Genomic DNA, 22,229 nt, shown 5'->3' on the forward strand with positions numbered 1-22,229 from the left:
GTCTCTTTATGGCCACTGTATAACCAGATTGTATCACAGCCAGCGGTGGGTAACTCACCTTGACAAACATCTTGGCTCCAGAGGCAGACCTGGTGAGTTTATTGGACGAGCAGAAGACAGACATGGACTTCCTGTCTCTGGAGAACTCCAGTGTCAGCTCCTTCCTCATCAGCTGCTTAATCACCTGAAAACAACCGAAAAAAAGCCAAATACAGTTCATATTAAAGCTGCAGTAGGTAACTTTTATAAAAATGACTTTTTGTCATATGCAAGAAAGACAGTTGATTGTTGAGTCCGACGCTGGGAATGACACAATCAACTAATTATCAGCTCTGATTGGTTGTTTTCATTCAGGCTCAGTCGATTCTTGCAGCAAATATGACAAAAAGTTATTTTGTGAAACAAGCCTTCATTACTCATTACTTAATGGTCTCACAGGTAACGAAAGATGTGAGAGAAAACAGGGAGCATGAAAATGGTTTTAGTAAGTCCTGCATAATGGATGCAGAGGTCAGGGGGAGCGATCAGAGAGTCATTTGCAATAGTGCTGTCTTTTACTTTACTTATCTCTCACACACACTTACAGAGCAACACGCTGTAGCTCTCTCAGCAGGGCTCAGTCCTCTCAGGTCGGTGTCAAACACGTTTATTTTCTCCACCAGACAGCAGAGGGCAGTCTCTGTGGCCTCCCCAACCTTCTCATACACTCCCTTTGCCTGGAACGGACACACACACACACACACACACACATACACATACAGATGAAGCATGTTTACTTACATTACTTAAATTTACCCCAACCTTAACCTCTACTCGCCTAACCCCTTACCCTAACCGTCCCCCATGAAGTCAAAGTCAAACGTTTTACTGTTTAATCACATATGTCTTGCACTATACGTCACCTATACGGCAGTATCTGGCCAAAAAATGACAAAGAGTAATTTTTTGATTATTTTCAGGTATTTTGATGACTTGTTTTAGACAATTTCCAGGGGGTTTTCTTGACAACACAGAACAGGACTTGCTCACAACGGAGGTCCGCATTTATGGGACGTTCCGTGTATGGCTGTTCTCACCACAGCGGATTTTCCCTGTTTCCAAATAGACCTTTTCCAAAGCAGTCATTTTGACATGAAATAGAAGAGCAAACACAGGTGTTACCAATGATGCTAATTCATTTCATAATTACGGTTCTGTTCCATTTAGTTTAGCAGTCCAGTGAGCCAACATGCCCCCTGACTCTGTTTGACCTGAATAGAACAGAACCTTAATTAGTATCCTTGATAATGTCTATTGACTGCACCTTTCCTCTAACAGTAACATATATTTGGCCACAGGCTAAAATACAATGAAAGGTTTTGAGGAAAACAGAGATGATTTACAGGAAATATGGTCATTTTAGTCAATTTCCATGACTGGAAAAGTAGTCTCTAAATTTCCAGCTTTTTCAGATTTTCCAAGAGGAGTGGGACTCATACTACACTAATAAATGTCTTGCTTCTGATGCTAGTGTTTCTGAGGGCTGATGTGTTACATACATCTACAACCAGGCCTCACTCATTACTGTACAGAAGCCCATAACTTTATTCACTGATTTTAGTGATCATATTTTATGGAGAAAATTGTTATTGGTTTTCCCTTTATTGGCTACTGTAAACGGCAAACAATATCCAAGACAAGTCCCTCCCTAGCTGCCTGATCTGACAGGAAACACGTAAACATTAGTGAACAGCACTCTGCTTTCCATTTCATGTGGACTTTATTTAGGGTCAAAAGCTGTGTCCCCAATCAACTGGTCTTTAGTCTGAAATGTTTCCCTGAAGCTAAGTTAGACCCACACAAACAGAAGGAACAGAGGTTAAAGTATGCTGTACTGTGTTTTACTTGCGGTAACACATATTCAGAATCAGATTCCAGTTGTAAATGTGCCAGAACCATATATGGTAATCTATGATGGTCAGGGCAGTCTTACCTCATTGTAGTCTAGTGATGAGTCATTGCACAGTGCACAGATGGACGCCATCTCCACCAGGCCTTCATACTGGCTGCACTTTACCACCGAGCCATCCTTATAACTGGAAAGACGGGAAGGGACAGGCCATGATGGAGAAAATAGGAATAAAAGGTGAAAAAACGTCCAGGTTCTGGTAATCCATATCTATCCATAATCCATGAAGTGCCAGGGGTTAAGTGTTAAAGGTTAAAGACACTCACACTTCCCCTTCAGGGGCGTAAGTAGATCCAGTCACTGTGAACTCGCTCAGCCTGCAGCGCTCCCCCGACACACTGTCTACAACAAACATCTGAACACACACACATGCACACATGCACACAGACACACAGACACACAGACAGACGTCGCAGTAGTTGATTAGTTCAGTAATGTTAAGAAGATCACATCTAAAGTTAGGTCCACATTCCAACATGTCAGTCCACCTGAGCTTTAAAGCCAACACCACACTGAGGGCAACAATCTTTTTCCCAATGCAGATTTATCTAATAGGGAAAAATCTGATATAAGAGCCTGTTTTCAAGTAGCCAGTCGTGGCCAGCAAAAAAAGAGCAGTTAATATACATTTTCCAGAGCACTCTGATAAACAGCATCGCCCTGCATTAGAAAAGCGTCAGGGAGAAGAAAACACTGAATTTGTAAAAAAACAAGCATATTGGGCGCCCGGTTAGCTCAGTCGGTAGAGCTGGCGACCCATATACGCAGTGGCTGCTGCATGTCATTCCCTCTCTCTGCCCCCCTTTCCTGTCTATCTCTCTCTGTCAAATAAAGGCATAAAGACCAAAAATTAATACTTTAAAAAAAAACCCCAAAAAACAAGCACATTAAGTATATATGACTGTTAAGAATTGTTTAAATACATAATACAGGCATGGCAGAGAATTGTATAAAAAATTGTGATGCAAAACTCATAAGAAATGATCTGCTCAAAATGAATGGAATCTCTGGAACTGCAGTTATTGTGTTCACTGTTTGGGTTTGTGTAAAGTTTATCAGCGGTTCTCTACTGTTATTTTTATACAATGTATATAATATGAAATAAACATAAAATATGTCACTCAGTTTACTCAATGATAGAAAAGAGCTCCCTTAAGGAAAAGATTATCTAGATGGATAAATTGCACTACAGGTAAGAGGAAAAATTTTGGGGGATTTTGGGGTGAATTATCCCTTTAAGCTACCGAGAATTCAACTCCAGCTAATTTTTCATGGCAGAAGTATTCCAGCCCTCCTGTTATTGGTAGGCTTTTATTGCAAAATATCTGTTAATTGTTAATTGTGTGTGAACCAAAGGCTATTATTTGAGACTTGGCCATTACCTGAATACTGGCTTTTATGTGAGAATTTACAGTACACCTATTAGAGATATTTCGAGTCTTAGAGCCCGTGTACACCTGGTATCAACATGGGTCTTGGTGATCCGATCACAAGTGCACAGCTTTAAGAACGTCAGTTTACACCTGGCATTAGAATTTGTCTCCACATGCGTCTCCAGTGACCGCTTGTGATCAGATCTCACTCCCCAGCTCTTTATGCAAATAAAGACCTTTATAGGGCTCTACCCTAATCCTTTTTTCAGTTCAGTAGCAGACCTGCTGTTGCTTTTATCTTGCTGTCAGCAGCCCTGCTGGAGAGATGCTGGGGCATTGTGGGATATTATAACTGAACTTTATGGGCAGGACACACACTTTTGCTTTTTCGACTGCGTGGAAATCTGATGTTCACAGATAAAGGTCCCAGAGGTCTTTTACACTCTATTTAGAACACTTGTGAATGGATCACTCAAGACACATGTTAATACCAGCTGTAAACAGGCTGTAAGACACATGGCGATGCAGTGACAGAACATGGATGACAATTGGCAGTTTGCAGCCTACACAAAATGAGCCTACTATCGTAGATTTTTTTGCCTCGGCTAGACAACATAGTAGTAAAGCTACATTGTTATGTTGCAACTTTGCTCCCTTGCATTGACATTGACTTGTGGATGAATGTTACTTTTGTGTGTTGGGAGATATGGCAGAGGGAGACAGAGATAAACAGTGACTGACAACATAAACACACCCAGTATTTTGAAAGCAGAAGTCTGGGTGCATTTCAGATTTTATGAACTTACTGGGAAGCACAGTGTAAAATCTGTCTCAGAAATAAAATACTTTGGTAATACAACTACTTTGAAGAAACACATCAGCTGCCATCTAGAGCAAAAACAAATCCCAGAAAATGGATTCAGTGAGTAAAGCTAATCGAGTGGCCTTTCTGTATTGATTGATAAAAAAGTGGCCATGTGCAGTGATATAGAAAATTGAGGATGCGATACATCGAGATGCTTTAAGAACGCATTCTGAATTCCAATCGTTGACAGATTAACACCTCTAAGATCTATTTGTTAGACATAATGTGAGCTTAATTCTTTGTTAATTTTAATTTAACATGAAAAGCCATCAGTTGTTACTTTGTAGTAGTTCCATAGATTTTCAAGTCACTGACACTATGTTGACTCTTTCTGGATGCTCCCCTCGTGTATTACTGATCAATGCCATAACAAGTTTGTAATCAATAAGACTGTATCATATCAATCATATGAGAGCTAAATCAGGCTGACTGGAACACAGTAATTTTACTACAAGGTGGATGTATGTAACATTCCTGTTACATTCCCACATCTTACCCTGCAGACTGACATCTGGTTGGTGGTCAGTGTTCCTGTCTTGTCTGAGCAGATAACAGAGGTGCAACCCAGCGTCTCCACTGATGGCAGGCTGCGGACAATGGCGTTCTTCCTGGCCATCCTCCTGGTGCCCAGTGCCAGGCAGGTAGTTATGACTGCTGGGAGGCCTGAGAAGACACGGTCAGACGATGGTGATGAGAAAGCGACATATAGTCACAGCTTCTAAGACCCTCAGATGGGTCAGTTGTAAAAACATAGTATATATATTTTGCTGCTTTTATGTTTTTATGTAAAGTGTCTTTGAGTATTTAGAAAAGCGCTTATAAATAAAATGTATTATTATTATTATTATTAAACACGCGTATGAAGTGACTTTTCTGCACAGATAGACAAGATGTCTGACCTTCCGGTATGGCAGCTACAGCCAGTGCGACAGCAATCTTGAAGTAGTAAACAGCTCCTCTCAGCCAGCTGCCTCCATGGACCGGGTCATTGAAGTGTCCCACGTTGATGGCCCACACTGCCACACAGATCACACTGATCACCTGCAGGTTACAACAAGACACGTGTTAGGCAGAAAGGTAAATTCATTACATTATGGGCCCCAATTTATTAAGAATCAAAAACAATAACAAGTCCAAAATGACCCAAAGCACTAAAATACACAGAAAAACACAGGTGGTCCTTGCCTTAGACAGCTGTTCTCCAAACTGGTCTAGTTTCTGCTGTAGTGGGGTCCTTTCCGGGTCGGTGGAGGCCATCTCATCTCGGATTTTCCCAATCTCTGTTTGCACGCCTGTTGCCACGACAACCCCGATGGCTCGTCCAGCTGCAATGTTGGTACCCTTGGGCAAAGGTCACAAAGGGTAATAACTCAACTGTCGAACTGTCTACCTCAAACTGTCAGATTGTGTGTTCTCTAACATGCAGCAGTCAAAGCGGAATCTAATATTTGAGTGTACTTTAATAGCAGGTTCTAAAGTCGGCAGTACTCAGATCACCACGCCAACAAAGACAACCTGTGGTCTGTAGTCTGTCAGAGTGATGGTGCTAAATAAAACATCAATAGCTGTTGTTCTTTGACCACAGACCACCTGGTGACTCAGCAGCCTTTGAGGCCTGACAGAGATAATACGACACACACCTCACCCATGGCTGCTTTTCAAATAATGCTCATCTTCCCTCTCACACACTGTTGCTTCTTTGTAGAGTCTATTTATTTATAGAGATATTCTTGTCATTTACAGCAACTATTTTCTATTTTCTTTCAGACTTTTTGTTGATATCTTATCTCATCATATTCGACAAATCTTGCAGTAGATGTGGAAATGGTGTATGTCATCAGACCATTCCAACATTTTTGTGCATAAAAACATAATGCTGGTAAGTAAGACGATGCATCTTGTGTTTTATCCACCTAAATGCAGCTCTACGTGTAGCTCTGAGCAGATAAATGCTCTATGCCACTGCAAGTCTTTTCTCTTAGAGCTCCAGAGCTCGGGTTTTAGGTGTTCATTGGCTGCTGCCTAAGTAATTAAGCAATATATTAAATTAAAATAATTACTGAGGTAGAGATGTAAGGTAAACATATTTGTTCCATCACTTAAAGGATAGTACTGGCTTTAAGTCCTGCCTCTTTTTGCTCTGTGCTCCAATAACAGTTAAGCAAGCATTGGTTAACTTCCTCCTTTCATGTACTTGCTGTGCTGTGTGCTAGATAAAAGGCACATATACTTAAAGCTCACATCTCTTACATGTTCTGCTAACTTTAGCTAACTTAAGATGTGACGTGTGTATATATGTCACTTTTATCTTTTAACCATCATGTGGTGCATTTGTTTGGGACTATTTCCAGCGGTGGATTAATCCACATTTGGTTCTCTAGTGAGTATTTGTGGAAGCAGGACGGTGTGTGTGGGGCTGAGTCAAAATAAACTACAGTGAGTGTGTTCATAGTAGAAATGAACTTGTCATCCAGTGCAACAGTGTGGCTCACAGATATGACAATAACATAAATATAGAATATTGCCAACTGTATCCTTCAAGTTAGTTTACTGAAACACTTTATAGTCCCATTCATCTCAGTCTTTTTCCTAGTGGTGTGTTTTATGGTTTTTGTATGTGAATTAGGAAAAGGTGTATTTATAAGAAAAGGAATTCCAAAACACTTACAGAGAAGAGCATGTTCTTCTTGTCCTGGTTGACAGCTCGGGGATCTGGTACAGGGTCTGTGTGTTTGAGCACTGACACAGACTCCCCCGTCAGAATGGACTGGTCCACCCTCAGAGTGGTGGAACGGATGGACGTCAGCCTGATGTCCGCTGGGACCTTATCACCAACTGAGACAAAAAAAAATTCAAATATAAGCCAAGAATAGTGAGAAACCTTAGATTGATCCAATACTTACTAGGCATTTGTGAATTTTCTATGATTATTTTACACTGATATACAATCATACAACCAATATTTTTGTGTGCATTTAAACACAAATCACAAACTAGATTTGTGAATCCTTCTGCACAGATTCATCCAGACCCATCTGATTCCATACACTTTCACCTCCAATCTTCTGAGAACAGAGTCTAGGCTTGTGTGTGAATTGGCCTGTTTGGAGATGCAACCTCACAGACACTGCGGCTTAAGCAAGCAAAGCACTTCACTTCTATCCTTCCTGTCAAAGTTGTAAACCTGCTCCTCTGTGTGCAGCAGCTTCCTAGCAAACAGCAGTGTGGCCTTGTTACCTAGATCTGCTGTTTGCCAAAAACAGCTAAAATTACACTATTGACTAGTGCGGTTTGTCCTAGATCTGAACTAAAAGCTACAAAATCCTCCTTGCAGGACATGTAGTTGTTCCATCTGGATGCATTGATGGCTGAGGGTTCAGACGTCTACCAATAACTGACCTGCTCACGACACCCAATAGTGCCCGTCACATTTTATTGTAGACTCAGGATTTCAAGTTTTCCTGTTTCCCAGATTTCATGATTATACCCGTGGTCATGAAAAGCATTTACTGTAGATTTTGGCTTTTTGGTATGATAGTTCCATTATATTTGGCTGTGGAAACCTACACTGCAATATGGGTAAAAAAGTTCCCTTCTTAAATGCTTTTGCCTAAAAATCTGTTCAAGAGATCTCGTAGAACCTTATACATGTTTAAAATATAGTCATCAAACGCCATTAAAATCAAGGCTATGACAGTAAGACTTTCTTTTCTGGGCTGGGCTCTAATCAGCTGCTCCAACAATAAACTTCAGCTATAAAACAAAAATACAGTAAAATAAAAGTCATAAGCCTCTGATCGATGAAGTTATTTTACTTTTATGAAACTCCATTAAACTGTCACGTTTCTATTGCAGTCTGAGCGTCATGGCGACAGGGACCGACCAGGGACCACTAAAAGGCCAAATTACCTCATCATAAATGAAATGTACCCTGTAGAGTTTTCGGCTTGGAACATTTTGAAGCCTGCAACGTAAAACTGATGTTTACATCAGCTGACCTTTGGTGGCCCAGTGCTACCTGTCAACTGTCGCATTACCTGTTGGCTTGTGTGCAAGCTAGTTAAATGCTTTACTATCACTAGCACAATTACTAACATAAGACTCACCAATACACTTCTGTATTACTCCACTATTGATCAAAAATCCCATAGGGCAGCATAAACGTTAGTAACACTTACACAGTGCGCATGTGCCGACTGCATGCTGCCTTAACATTGTTAACAATTTCCCTCCTGGGATCAATAAAGTATTTCTGATTCTGATTTGAGTCTCTTTCAAACTGAATCTGAACTCTTTTGAGTGACTTTGGTGAGGTTAATAATCGCTCAAAGAGCGTTTGTCTTGTTTCCCCACAAGGAAATCATGTGTTTGTGACATTAGCAAACATGCCTGCTTCATGCAAATAAGGACAGATTGCTACACATGAAAGGTTAACATTCTTTTTTTTGGAAGAGCACAGCCATTCATAAACTGTTTACAAGTGTTTATATATGTGAGTGAGTCAGAGAGACCAAGAGAGGGAAATTAAGAAAGAGAGGCTGCACTGACATACCAACCTTTTGCTTTCTTCCATCATTACATTGACTAGTTAAAAGCTCCTTTGTGTAACATTTAGGGGGATCTATTGGCAGAAATAGAATATAATATTCATAGGTATGTTTTCATTAATGTAAACATATGTATCACATGAACGTAGGAATTGTTGTGTTTTCGCTACCCTAGCATGAGTCGTTTTATCTACAGACGTAAGTCGCCTTCCATGTTGAACTGCCATGTTTCTACAGTAGCCCTGAAGGAAGAAACCAAACACTAGCTCTAGAAAGGGGCATTCATGTTTTTCACGTGTTTCACAGTCAACGTAGTTTCACCTTTGCATTTGGAAGAGGAGGGTGAAGCGAGGGAGTTCAATCTGCAACTGCAAAACAGTCTTAGTGGAGAGATCTTAAAAAGCCACCAATAAGCACAACACTGGATTGGATCTATTTGAATTTGGATTTGAAAATCAGTGATGTGGGAAGCAATTTAGAGGTGTGGAACCAGAGCTACATTATATTGGCCAAAAACACAAACTACTGGCAGCTTCATTTAACAAAATGTACAAAAAGTCACATTGGCCCCTCCATTATGCCAAAAATGTTGGAGAGAGACTTTTACAGTGAGGCACATTAAACACAGCCTCTAGCTCATTTCTGTTGTTCTAGCTCTGATTGGTGTCACCAAGTTCCCATGCTCTTGAGGTCCAATACTTTTACTACAGACAGAAGGGCACTGGATCACTAACACACACAAAGAAACACACACTCCTAACCCTGTTTCCTCTGAGCAGCCTGAAATAGCAGTGGGTATCAGGAGGATTCAACAGTTTTTCTTACTGGGTCAAGATCGTGTGTGTGTGTGTGCGTGTGCGTGTGCGTGTAGGCTGTTACTACAGCTGACAGTGTTCATACGACCCAGCTGGACCGATTTTATCTGCGGATACAAACGACCTTGTCGTGTTTACTTAAAACAAAGCATCTTTCACATGAATCCTTTCAGCTGTTAAATGTTCCAGAAGCCGGTGGACCACTAGGATGAGGCCCCATCTGATCACATCTTTCCAACTGCAGTGAACAAGAGAAAAGCACCAGCAGAGATGATAAAAGCAACACTGTTTTGACCAGGTTAGATTTTCCATATCCTCTGATTGGTCACTAGGGTGGTCACTTATTATTATAAATTCAAAAATTAGTTTGACCCAAATGGCAACCTCGGTGGCTGGCAAATGAAGCCAACACAAAAGTAACAGAACTGCAGTTCCTCAAACGGCCACTTGAGGCTGGCTCCAGCAGTAACTTAGTCTCCTTAAGGCCCCGTAATGCCCAACTTTACAGCAGAAATAAACACAGCCTGCCTCTATAGCTTATTTAAAGTGTACTGACCTGACAGAATTTAAAACTTACAGTAAGTGCAAAGGACAGTGTGAAGTAGTTTTTCTTTTGATCCAGCAGAGGGTTCACTATTCGCTTGTCAGTAATGTTGTAATTGTAATTGTTACGACAAAAATGGAGGACACTAGAGATGAGCACAGCCGTCCTGAGCAGACAATCACGACACAAAAGCATCTGAGTGTGCTTCTATTGCCTTTGTACAAAGCAGCTACAGAGTAACATTAGCTTGCCACCCAAGTGAGGCAGCGGAGGCACCACAGACAAGCTGAGCAACTTCACACTCAGCTTTAGCAGACCCCTTGCCAGAGGATCGTATAATGCATTTCAAATTTGCAACTTTTTCCAAAAATGGGACAAATTTGAAATTATATACAATTTGTTCGAATACAAATTTCACAACCTCACAACAAAGCCAGAGGACTGAACGCTGACAGTCAAAACCACGTTAAAGCTCTGAATGCACTCTACCACTCTAAAACACTTGAGAACATTGGGTGGCACTCAAAAAACACTGAGTGGATGAAAATGGTTTATACACAATGCCATCAACTTAAACACAAATATCATTAACATACTGTTCTAGTCTGGTAGAAATAATGGCTTCAGACCCCTGCTATTCTATTTTGGCTTTCATGAATCTATACCCCTTTTGAAATTGCAGCTTTGAGATGCACTCCAATCAAATATTTTCTATGAAGACCTCTTACTAGGTTTCCATGACGATAACAGCCAGAGGAGAGGGCAGAAACGTAGCGGCAGGCATGCAGATTAAGATGTTTGCCAGGAATGACTAAACAAAGATGCCACAGTGTTATTTCAACCATGTCTAAACAGCCATGCAGTGGAAATGCACTGAGCTTGAAGGTCTTCCCAAGCTCACTGCAGTACTACAGACACTGTTAATGTCTGACGCCTGTACACATTTCATTTATTTTATTTATTTATTTTACAGCCTTACCTTTTTTGAATACTACTGACAGGATTTCTTAAAGCTACATTTAAGACTTTAAGGATTAATTTAATACCTGTTTCACAATCATACCATCCATAATATTGAAGTACAATGTATAACCAGAAGGAACGATTTGGCCTAGTATTCTTTATTAAACCACTATATTTATAACTTTCCAGCCATGTAGCGTTATTGCAACCTGGGGGCGGGTAAGCAGCATAAAATGGATAGATGGATTACGTAATAAACCCAGTATCCTTTTTCTGCACACTGCTCACCTGCCGTTTAAAAAACTGAATCGTCCTGGTCCCGGAACTCACCTTGGTACAGTGTTTCCCATCGTCCCTTAATTTACCGAGTTAAATGTGAAAATACTCTGGCTCTACAGCAGTTTTTCCAATTCGCAGCTGAATGAAAGTCCATCTCTGAGCAGCAGCTCTTGTTCTTCAGAGGCAGGCCATTAAATTAGCAAAATAGGCAATGGCAATAGACTCCAATCGATATATAAAACCAATATATGCGCCCGATCGCATAACCCTTTCAGGCAGTCATCATGCAAATGCGTAGTTAAAAGTAAGTATACAAGCGGGGGCGCTTTTTCGTCACATATTTAGTATTGTCTTACTCCGCAGTACTTTTTGTCGGGAAGTTTAACTCTGGACTGCGTAAAATGGCTGGAGAGAACTCTAAAACTTGCAATACTATTCAGACACAACTGCGGCCTGGTCCACAAACCGCGATCACATCCTCGAGTGAGCCATCCGCTCCTGCAGAGGTCGCCTCGACGCACGCTAACCTTGACATCGCTGCCCTCAAGCTCGAGTTGCTGGCCTCGCTGAGGAAAGATATTGCTGATATTTTCAAAAAGGAACTCCAGGATACTCTCGGGGATGCTTTGTCTACTATCAGGCTCGACCTGCAAGCGGTGAAGTCACAGCTGGCAAATGATAAAGCTGCTACCGATGCTACCATGTCCAAGCTAAACGGTACGGTCGGAGAGATTACATCGCCGAGATGAAAACTACTATCGAGTGCCTCACAGCTAACGTAGCCAAGCTGGAAAATAAATGTGAAGACTTGGAGTCCAGATCACGGCGTAACAACTTTAGGATAGTGGGAGTACCGGAGGGTCCTGACACCTGTACCACTGCTGCTGTAGCCGCCATGGTAAATGGTAAATGGTCCTGTACTTGTATAGTGCTTTTCTAGTCTTCCGACCATTCAATTCAATTCAATTCAATTCAATTTTATTTGTATAGCGCCAATTCATAACAGAAGTTATCTCAGGACACTTTTCAAATAGAGCAGGTCTAGACCGAACTCTTTAACATTATTTACAGAGACCAAACAGTTCCACCATGAGCAAGCACTTGGCGACAAGGGCAAGGAAAAACTGCCTGTTAAAAGGCAGAAACCTAGGACAGATCCTCCGGCTCTAGGTGGGTGGTCGTCTGTCTCGACCAGTTGGGGTGAGAGAGAGAGAGAGAGAGAGAGAGAGAGAGAGAGAGAGAGAGAGAGAGAGAGAGAGAGAGAGAGAGACAGACAGGTGCACAGCAACAACAGTATTGGCAATGGCAGTCAAGCAGGACCATGGCAGGAGGCTCCACCAGGATCCATGAGAACCTGCGAGACGAGACCCTTTCACCCTTTCACACACATTCACTCAGTGAGGGCAAAGTCCATCGAACAGAAACTAACATTCATACACTAATGCACGGCATCGGGAGCAATTTGGGGTTCAGTATCTTGCTCAAGGATACTTCGACATGTGGCACCAGGAGGCGGCACAAACTTCCGATAAAGGAACGACCCGCTCTGCCTCTGAGCCACAGCCGCCCCTGTGTATGTGTGTATATGTGACCGTGTACATATGCATATATGTTAAAAAATTTTTTAAAAAAGAGGTAAATTGTATCTCTGTGATTGGAAGTATTGTATTGTATTTTTCCAATAAAAATATAAAAAATATATATATATATAGAAAAATATTTAAAAAAGTAAGTATTTTTTACTTTAAGGCTCGATTTGTGTGGAGCTGCTGTGTTCTAAAAAGTCAAGATTTTTTTATTTTATTTATCTTGGTCTGCTGTTGACGCACTGAAAAAACAGCTCTTTCGGCTTTGAGCACACTTGTGGTGTGTCTCCATTCATAATAATGTATTTGCATGTGCAAAGGACGCAACATCTGAAAAGCCCCTAAGACAGCTCCAACTGAATGCTAATAATACCTCACATCTGCAGGTTGTGCAAATAGGCTTTTGTTTGCTTTTACAACTTTATAAAGGCAATAACATGGCAACTAAAACATTGTTTTAGATTTCCTCTGCCTTCTACTGGCCAAAACAATATCAAGCAGCTTTAAAAAACCTTCTAAAATATAAAATAATAACCCTTGGTACAGCTCTACTCTACACTGCTTTGTTTTTCACTGCAGATAGTAACCCCTCAACGTAGGTAGAGCAAATCGTCATAGTGACGCCATCCCAGCAACACAAGGGAGCTTTACTTTGGTCTTGAGAAGCTGCAGCCTTTGTAACTATAACGTCCAGTGTACATTTAGTGCCAGATTGACAACTTCACTGCTCTTTTCACCACCACTCTTTGCTCCTCTCTATCCTGCTCAACCACACACTGGTTACACACACAAAGAGGAGCTGCTCTTATAACAGAGGATATGAAGGGGTGGTGTTCTTCATACGTCTGCACTTCATCAACTGACGATGGTATGGTTTTGCAGGCTGCCATTTTTGAGTGAATAAAAGCGTTGCCATTGTTTCTATTGATGGGTTTGTGCCTGATAGTACTGGCTAAGCTCCCTTGAAACCTCGACCAAGGTGACACCAAAACAAGCGCCAGGTAACAGGTAATATCCAAAAGTCGAGCCAAGCTGAGCCGTACCATGCTGTGGGAAAGCCCTAATGAAACTCACCATGCTCAGCTTTTGTTTATGGAGGTTGTAGTTTGTGTTGTATTGAATTATTTGACTATTTTGTTCATCAACAAGTTGTGAAGCTTTAAGGAGGCCCACAGTATGTTGCAAGTGCATGAATAACGTGGTAATATATTGATTGCCTGTATGCAAATTATATCATGATTTATTTCATCACAATCAGATCTATGATCTAAATTGCAGTCTTTTATCTCAATTTTGAAATCCCCTGTAGACTACAGCCAGACTTGAAATAGCCTATGAATTTGTCCATTTGCACCATTAAAACACAATATTATTATTATTATATTAAAAAGGTATTACACTAATTTCAAAATAGTTAAATTAAAACCTCAGTTTAGTTTGAAGCCAAAAACATAAAATTAATAAAATAGTAACAATAGGTATTCTCCACTAAATTGCATCTTTTATAAATCAGATGTGATTGTGACTTTGGTTTGTGCAGTGCCGTCAGTGTAGTGACGTCACTCGTTAATCACAGGGTAGCCACGCCTACCCTGCTTTATCGTCTATTCTACTCTAAATCTTGATCTAAAATTGTCAGATTGCCCACCCTAGTTTAGTGAAGACAGGCGGTTTTACAACTTTACGACTAGTGAAATTTCAGTGTGGAATTCTGTATGCTGAAATTTTCACATTCAAAATGCCCAGTTTGACTGATATATGGCTGACTTACAGTGCAGCAGGGCTAGTTTTATAATTTTCCATGGCTGTTTTCCCACTGAGAAATGTCCCCACTGGAAAACTCCCCCAATCAGGGCAGCTGTGGTGCAGAGGCAGAGCGGGTCGTCCCCTAATCGGAAGGTTGTTGGTTCGATCCTCGGCTCCTGGTGCCGCATGTCGAAGTATCCTTGAGCAAGATACTGAACCCCGAATTGCTCCCGATGCCGTGCATTGGTGTATGAATGAGTTAGTTTCTGTTTGATGATGTGTGTAAAAGGGTGAATGTGCCATGTAATGTAAAAGTGCTTTGAGTGGTTGGAAGACTAGAAAGGCACTATACAAGTACAGGTCCATTTACCATTGGAGATATAAATCCACTTGCCTTTTTGAAGGAGGAAACCAACTTTTGAAAGATACCTTTAAGGCCTACAGAGTGTATTATTATTAACAGCAACTTGTCTACTTACCAGCGACTTCCACAATGTCTCCAGGAACAATGTCTCGGGCTCTGACTCTCTGGACGCTCTTCTTGTCCTGTCTGTACACCTTACCCATCTCTGGTTCGTACTCCTTCAGAGCCTCAATGGCGTTCTCTGCATTACGCTCCTGGAGTCACAACAATGCACAAAGTTCCTATGAGTTTCTTTCAATTATTGAAGTGGAAGTTACAACTGTTGATAGACAAATCGCTCTCCAGCGTGGTTTCCCTCATGTGACAGCAGGAAAGGGGAGACAGAAAGTAACAGGTGTTATAGAACATGAGGTCTTGCTAAGCCAGGCAGGTCTGTTTGAGATATTCAGATAATCTCTCTGACCAATCCATTTTCTCTGCTTGAGAAAGATTAGTATTTTAAATATATACTCGGCCTAATTCTAGCATTGTTGAAGTAGGTTAACCCCAGAAGTCAGAATGCACTTCAAAAGGTGGAATGGTAAAGAAATAGTGTGTCAAGTATTCCTGAAAGCAGAGGACAACTTCAAATTTGAAGAGTACAGAAAAGCTACATACTTAAACCAATATCTTCTGTTTGATTATCACTATCAGTGTTCCTAACATACTGCAAAATATATTCAATTCAATTCAGTTTTATTTGTATAGTGCCAATTCATAACAGAAGTTATCTCAGGACACTTTTCAAATAGAGCAGGTCTAGACCGAACTCTTTATAACATTATTTACAGAGACCCAACAGTACCACCATGAGCAAGACCTTGGCGACAAGGGCAAGGAAAAACTGCCTGTTAAAAGGCAGAAACCTAGGACAGATCCTTCGGCTCTAGGTGGGTGGTCATCTGTCTCGACCAGTTGGGGTGGGTGAGAGAGAGAGAGAGAGAGAGAGAGACAGAGAGACAATATATATATATATATATATTCATTTAACATTTCCCATACTGAAAAGCAGTATGCAGTATGTACTACGTACTGCTTTTGTCTGTAGTATGTAATACACGGTTTCGAATACAGCTTTTGTCTAAACCCCAAACTAGGGCAACAGGAAACGCCAGACAATAAGTAAACAAATACCCGAAGACGAACCATACTGTTGTCTTACAGTGTCTCTGAAAAAAATTAGGGGACTTCTACTAAGGCACTATTAGTGAGGCATGCTGTCAAAAACAGCTGCCAGTATACAGTTCTACAGCACCTTAAACTGCAGCCTCCAAAATGATCATACAGTTAAGTCTTAAACAACGCTCTAAAAATGTTTCGACAAAAACAGAACGTATTAACCTTCATGAAGTGGGAACTGAATGAAATTGGAAATTGCCTTGCTATGTTGATATGATCCACTATTCACAAAACCTGCACATGCTGTTTACCTGCCATACTCCTACAATAGCATTGGCAATGAGGATGAGGAGGATGACGAAGGGTTCAACAAAGGCTGTGATTGTCCCCTCTCCTTCTTCGAACCAAGCCAGGGTCTATGAGACAGAGAGAAAGGTGAAGATTTGCGTTCAGTGTGGTTCTCATTTGGTTTGTGTGTGTACACTGCAGGGTTAAAGGTGCAATGTGTAAAAATTGTAATGTATTGGCCACCTGTTGAATTCATGTTCCAAACAAATAGGGGGCAGCATTTCACCGGAGTAGCCGCTAACTGCTGCCGTTAGCTAGCTAGTTCAGTTAGCCATACAGTTAGCAGCGGTCCTATTAGCTGACTCTGCATTAACCACTTTAGCACAGGTGCTTTGGACTGCTGGGAGGAAGAGGTTTTCACGCCAGAGGCCAGGGTGGATGAGTGATACTATCTGAATACTGAGGTACAAAATGGTATTAAGTGGCTAGCAAACTAACTTCAGTAGATATCTCTGCAACACGATACACAGACGTGTTTCTTTTTGTAGAAATGATTGTGATTCCTCGTATAAGTCAGTGTGTATGTGTTTGCTTGTGGTTGTGTGTTTCCTTACAAAGGAGATGCATGCAGCCAGCAGCAAGATTCGAACCAGCAGATCCTCAAACTGCTCCAGAACCAGCTCCCAGAGTGACTTCCCTGCACGGGGACACAGAGGAACACAATGAGCAGTCAAATAAATAAAGAAACAAACAGAGACAGACTAAGGTAATGATGATGAAAGAAATAGGGAAACAGGATAGGATATAATAAGAAAGCTCACCTTCTTCAGCTGGCAACTCTGTGAGTAAAGAAAGGGTTAAAGGTCGATAGAAAGGAGAGCGGATGGAGAAAAAGAAACACAATTATCATCACTAACGGTACTTTCATAAATTACAATGCAGAGCTGGGTTCAGTTATTTCTACTTCCCCAAGCACTTGGTGCATGTGAGTTTTAACAGAGTGGTGTCTACAGACAGAGAGAAATTTTAATTTATTTTACCGACAATCGTATTAATAAAAAAATGACAATACAGCTAAAAATGCTGAGATAATGCTGACTATCGGATCTGATAATTTGCTTAAAAACGTATTTTAACAAAACAAAAAACTATTTCCACTTGTACCGTTGGGTCCCCATCTCTCCCTGTTCTTCTTCAGCTGCTCACAGCTCAGACCTGTAGACTCATTTACGCCGAAGAAGCCCAAAACCTCCTCCACCGTCTTAGTGTGAGCATTATCCATCACTACGGAGGGAGGAGGAGAGAGAAGACAATATCAGTATAAGCAGTAAGCTTCCTCAGCACAAAAACATCACAGTCACTCTTCAAAGCCCCATTTTACTAACTTACAGAGGCAGTTCTAAAGTTGGAAGAAAAAGTTCTTTTTACTACAGGAAGCTCATATGGCTTTAATAAGGCTGCTGCTGATATTTTTTGGTGAAGGAAAAAACAACAAATTTTTTTTTTTTTTTTTAATTTTTTTTGTTTGACTAGTCACTAAGTACAAGATCATATTGAGGAGTTGAGACCTTTGTTGGCCTTGGCCGTTGGGAAACACTGAACATTTATCACCATTTTCTGACACTTTATGGACCAAACAACTAATCGATTCATCAAAATAATGATCCACAGATTAATCAATAATGAAGATAATCGTAAAAGAAGTTTAAAATATGTCTGAACACTCAGTGTTTTCCTCAGACTTAAGTTCTTATTAGTCCTGTGTAACACATCAGAGATAGGGCACGCTGACTGGAACAGATTTGATTTCCAATAAAAAGGCTGTGTTTCAGTATTTTCCACACTTGAAAGATAGCCTGCTCCTTGACTTGTGTTTCTTGGCGCCTGCAATAAAAATTACACACTCTTGCAGCATTAGTTGGCTGGGGAGTCAAATGTACTGTATAGCCAGGCAACCACACTAACTGGAACCCACGGAGACAAACAGGCCCCAGAGACAGGGGGTGAGCTGGCTCTGAAAAAAACATCTCATGTTGCATCAAATTGGAAAAAAGATTTATTTCTGTTTTTTTAGGCCATGGTTTGCTGAAAGGTTACTCGGCCTCAGACTTTCTCACCTAATGCCAAGCTCCATTCACTAGTGTGCAAATTTAAGGACCTCTTGCCTAGTGATAAATCAGACCTACCTACCTGTTGTTCCTGTTTAAAGAGCCCCTCCAGGTATGTTATTGATCCAAGCAGACTATTTGTATAGATGTCGTAAGAACGTGAGTCTGATATAAGTATAATTTCCACATTAAAATCCTTAAACCTGAGGACTTCCAGGGGCACAGAGTGAGATGGCAGAGTAGAGCGGAGCTCCTGAGTCGATTAAACAATAGCCCCCCCCAAAACTATGAAAGGACTGAAAATACAATTTCTACACTGACACGAAACGAGTGGGGGACGAGAACAGAGAAGCTTAAAGAAAAAAATGACATCCAAAGACCAAGAAGATGAGTTTGAAGACGAGTTAGCCGATGACGGGAAATGAAAGAGGACCTCTCAAAATTCAAAGATGAATTTAAAGAAGAGGTGAGGAGAGAGTTTGTTGGCTTCACAGAGGAAACGAACCGCAAAATGGCAGAAAACATTGCGGAAATACAACAGCAGCGAAAAGATATTACTGAGACACAGGATTCGAACTTCAGAGCTGGAAGAGTGGAACATGGATGCTAAAGAGGCCATTGTTACTCTCTTACAACAGCAAACGAAACTGCAAGAGAAGTTGACCAAAGTGGAAGGACACGGAAGACGATGTAATCTGAGAATTTATAACATGGCTGAGCAAGACAACAAATCTGTGCCAGAGCTAGTGGACGGGCTCTTACGCTGGGAGCTCGGGATACCGGCGGGAACTGAACTGCACATACAGCGGGCAGAATGATCTTATAAATTTGGAAACGGAAGGGACATTGATATGTGGCGGTGACTTCAACGTGGCATTAAACTACAGGTTAGACACAACAAGTATGAAGAGAAGCAAAAAACAAGTTAATAGATATATGAAGATGGTGACGTCAGAAATGGACATATTAGACGTATGGAGAGAACTCCATCCAGTTGATCGGGACTATATACTATTAGATACAGGGAGGAAAACGATAATGGGAAATTAGACCCAACAATTTTATGGGATGCCCTAAAAGCTGTAATAAGGGGGAGGCTGATTTCATACACAGTTTACGCTAAAAAAGCCAGATTAAAAACTTATCAGATACAAATTGAGAAACTGAAAGAATTGGAACACCAACATAAACAGACAAAAGATCCGGTAATACTTAACCAGGTTAAAGAAAAAGAAGAAAAAAGTAGATATCATCCTGTTGGAAGAGGTGGAAAGGAAAGCTAGGTTTATAAAACAAACTTACTATGAGGGAGGCCACTAAAAGTATTTCTAGACGTATAAAGAAACAGCAAGCATTAAATAATATACATAAAATAAGAGACCCTGCAACCAATACAATCCTATATGAACCAGAAGAAACAGAAAAAATATTTGTGGAATATTACAATAAATTATAAGCACAGCCTACCTCAGTGGGTGAAGAGGACTTAAGGGAGTTTCTAGACCAATTAGATTTGCCAACAATAGTTACAAAACAGAATGCAACGTTGACCTCAAAAACAACAGTAGAAGAGATAGAAAAGGCAATTAGTCGGGCAAAATCAGGGAAATCACCAGGAGCTGATGGGTTGGGTGCCTCCTTTTATAAAACATTTAAAGAAGAGTTAACCCCACTATTATGTGACTCATTTACCTATAGTCTCAAGAAAGGCAGGATCCCTCCCTCATGGAAAGAGGCTAATATCTCCATCAAGGTAAAGATAAAGAATATTGTTGTAATTACAGACCAATATTAATTTTAAATGTAGATTATAAACTCTACACCTCCATTATAGCCAAGAGGTTAGAGACATTTATGCAGGATCTGATTGATGAGGATCAGACTGGCTTTATTAAAGAAAGGCAAACACAAGATAACATAAGAAGGACACTGCATGTCATTGAAAAGGTACAAAAGAAGGGAGAAAGTGTAATTTTGGTAAGCATAGATGCGGAAAAGGCTTTTGACAGTGTGAATTGGGTATTTCTGTATAAGGTATTGGAAAAATTTGGATTTAATGAGGAATCTGTAAACTGTATTAGGTCAATATATCAGGAACCAATGGCAAGGATCAGAATAAATGGTAATTTGACGAATCGATTTAATCTGGGAAGGGGAACGAGGCAGGGGTGTTGCTGGGTGCAGATGGTGAGATAGGCCTGCTTCGTCGTACGAAGAAGCCCGCAATTTTTGGTTGCATTTTTCTGTCCATTTGGCTGTGTACAATGCGATAGAAAATCACGTGCAATCATCAAACGTATAGCTATAAGGCAACCACGTGTAAACGCAACTAGCCTTGATAAGAAAACATTACGCCTATCATAATAATTTCAGATACTTCGAGCGAACAGTTTACAGGTTATTCAAGTATTTATAGAATTTAGATCATTTAGAATAATTATCTTACCTCGATGCGACAGGCTATCCAAATGCCAGATGAACGACTTCACCCAAAAATGTTTTCTTTTTACCCGGATAAAGAATGTTGTAGAATGTTTGGCGAACGATGATAGATAGCGCGATGACAACCACCAGATGCCACTGTTCGGACGCAACACACGATTCGGAGGCATATCACATATTTAAAGATTATAAAAACTGATTATTTTCCGATTCATGGCACGTTTTTCATTATTTTTTGAATGCGTTCTGCGGAGAAGGGAGACTGGCATTGGTCACGGTTTGGAACGAAAGGGAGAAAACAGGATAGAGTAACACGGCAGATATCACTCATATGGCTCATATCACTCGGCCTATTTTTTTTTTTTTGACGACGACGTAGTTAAGGCGGCAGGCGTGTGCTGCGGGAAACCCTGATTATGAGAAGGCGATAAAAACTGACACTGACAATGAAGTTATTGATGTGTTTTTGAAAGCCTATGAAGGAAAAAAATGTTAAGTAATCTCAACCTTATACAGAGGTTTGTTGTCATGCAGGAAGACTTCCTCTCTTTATATCAAATAAAAATGGGAAAAAGAGTTGAAGGAGAAAATAACTGAGGAGGAATAGTTTAATATTTGTAAAACGCAGTGCACGGCCACTAGCTCTGGAGAGAATTCAACTGGAAAAATATGGTCAGATTTTTTATAACTCCAAACATTAGAAAGGAAACTGTATGTAACCAGCAACCATGCTGGAGACAATGTGGACACATGGATGTAGCCCATATGCATATTTTTTGGTCTTGTCAAAAGATAATAGGATATTGGGATAAAGTATGGCGGGGTTTAAGAAAAATAGGATACGAGATACCCAAGTCCTGTAAGATACTTTATTTGGGAAATTTGACACACGATATAATACAAAAAGAGGATGAGTACCTTGTTAAAGTTCTGCAAGTAAAAAAGCAATAACAAGGTTATGGTATAAAGCAGAACCCCCGACCGTGGAGCAGTGGGTGAGCACTGTGGAGGAAATATTTGTAATTGAAAAAATTACACATAAACTATGATTGCAAGAGACACAATTCCAGGAAAAATGGGAAAAATGGACAGATTATAGAACACAGCAAGAGAACACCACCATCACCACTGGACAATAAGGACACTGATATGTGAATAATTTGCTTTGTGGGGTGTGTAAAACCTGACACTGTAATTGTTGAA

General features: G+C 40.6%; 1 protein-coding gene across 1 annotated transcript in view; it reads right to left on the reverse strand.

Moving 5' to 3' along the window:
• Positions 1-22,229, reverse strand: part of si:dkey-28b4.8 (sarcoplasmic/endoplasmic reticulum calcium ATPase 2) — a 34,147-nt gene that overhangs the window by 10,485 nt on the left and 1,433 nt on the right. The window contains exons 2-14 of the mRNA XM_051386381.1: positions 17,641-17,760; positions 17,298-17,315; positions 17,091-17,173; positions 16,500-16,604; positions 15,146-15,284; positions 6,855-7,021; positions 5,372-5,527; positions 5,086-5,227; positions 4,683-4,849; positions 2,215-2,303; positions 1,973-2,075; positions 585-716; positions 59-184 (exon numbers count right to left, since the gene is read on the reverse strand). Coding sequence (XP_051242341.1) covers positions 59-184; positions 585-716; positions 1,973-2,075; positions 2,215-2,303; positions 4,683-4,849; positions 5,086-5,227; positions 5,372-5,527; positions 6,855-7,021; positions 15,146-15,284; positions 16,500-16,604; positions 17,091-17,173; positions 17,298-17,315; positions 17,641-17,758 — 1,545 coding nt within the window. The 5' untranslated portion in view covers positions 17,759-17,760. The remainder of the gene's footprint in view (positions 1-58; positions 185-584; positions 717-1,972; positions 2,076-2,214; positions 2,304-4,682; positions 4,850-5,085; positions 5,228-5,371; positions 5,528-6,854; positions 7,022-15,145; positions 15,285-16,499; positions 16,605-17,090; positions 17,174-17,297; positions 17,316-17,640; positions 17,761-22,229) is intronic.

This window comes from Dicentrarchus labrax, unplaced genomic scaffold, assembly GCF_905237075.1.
Source record: "Dicentrarchus labrax unplaced genomic scaffold, dlabrax2021, whole genome shotgun sequence".
Lineage (NCBI taxonomy): Eukaryota > Metazoa > Chordata > Actinopteri > Moronidae > Dicentrarchus > Dicentrarchus labrax.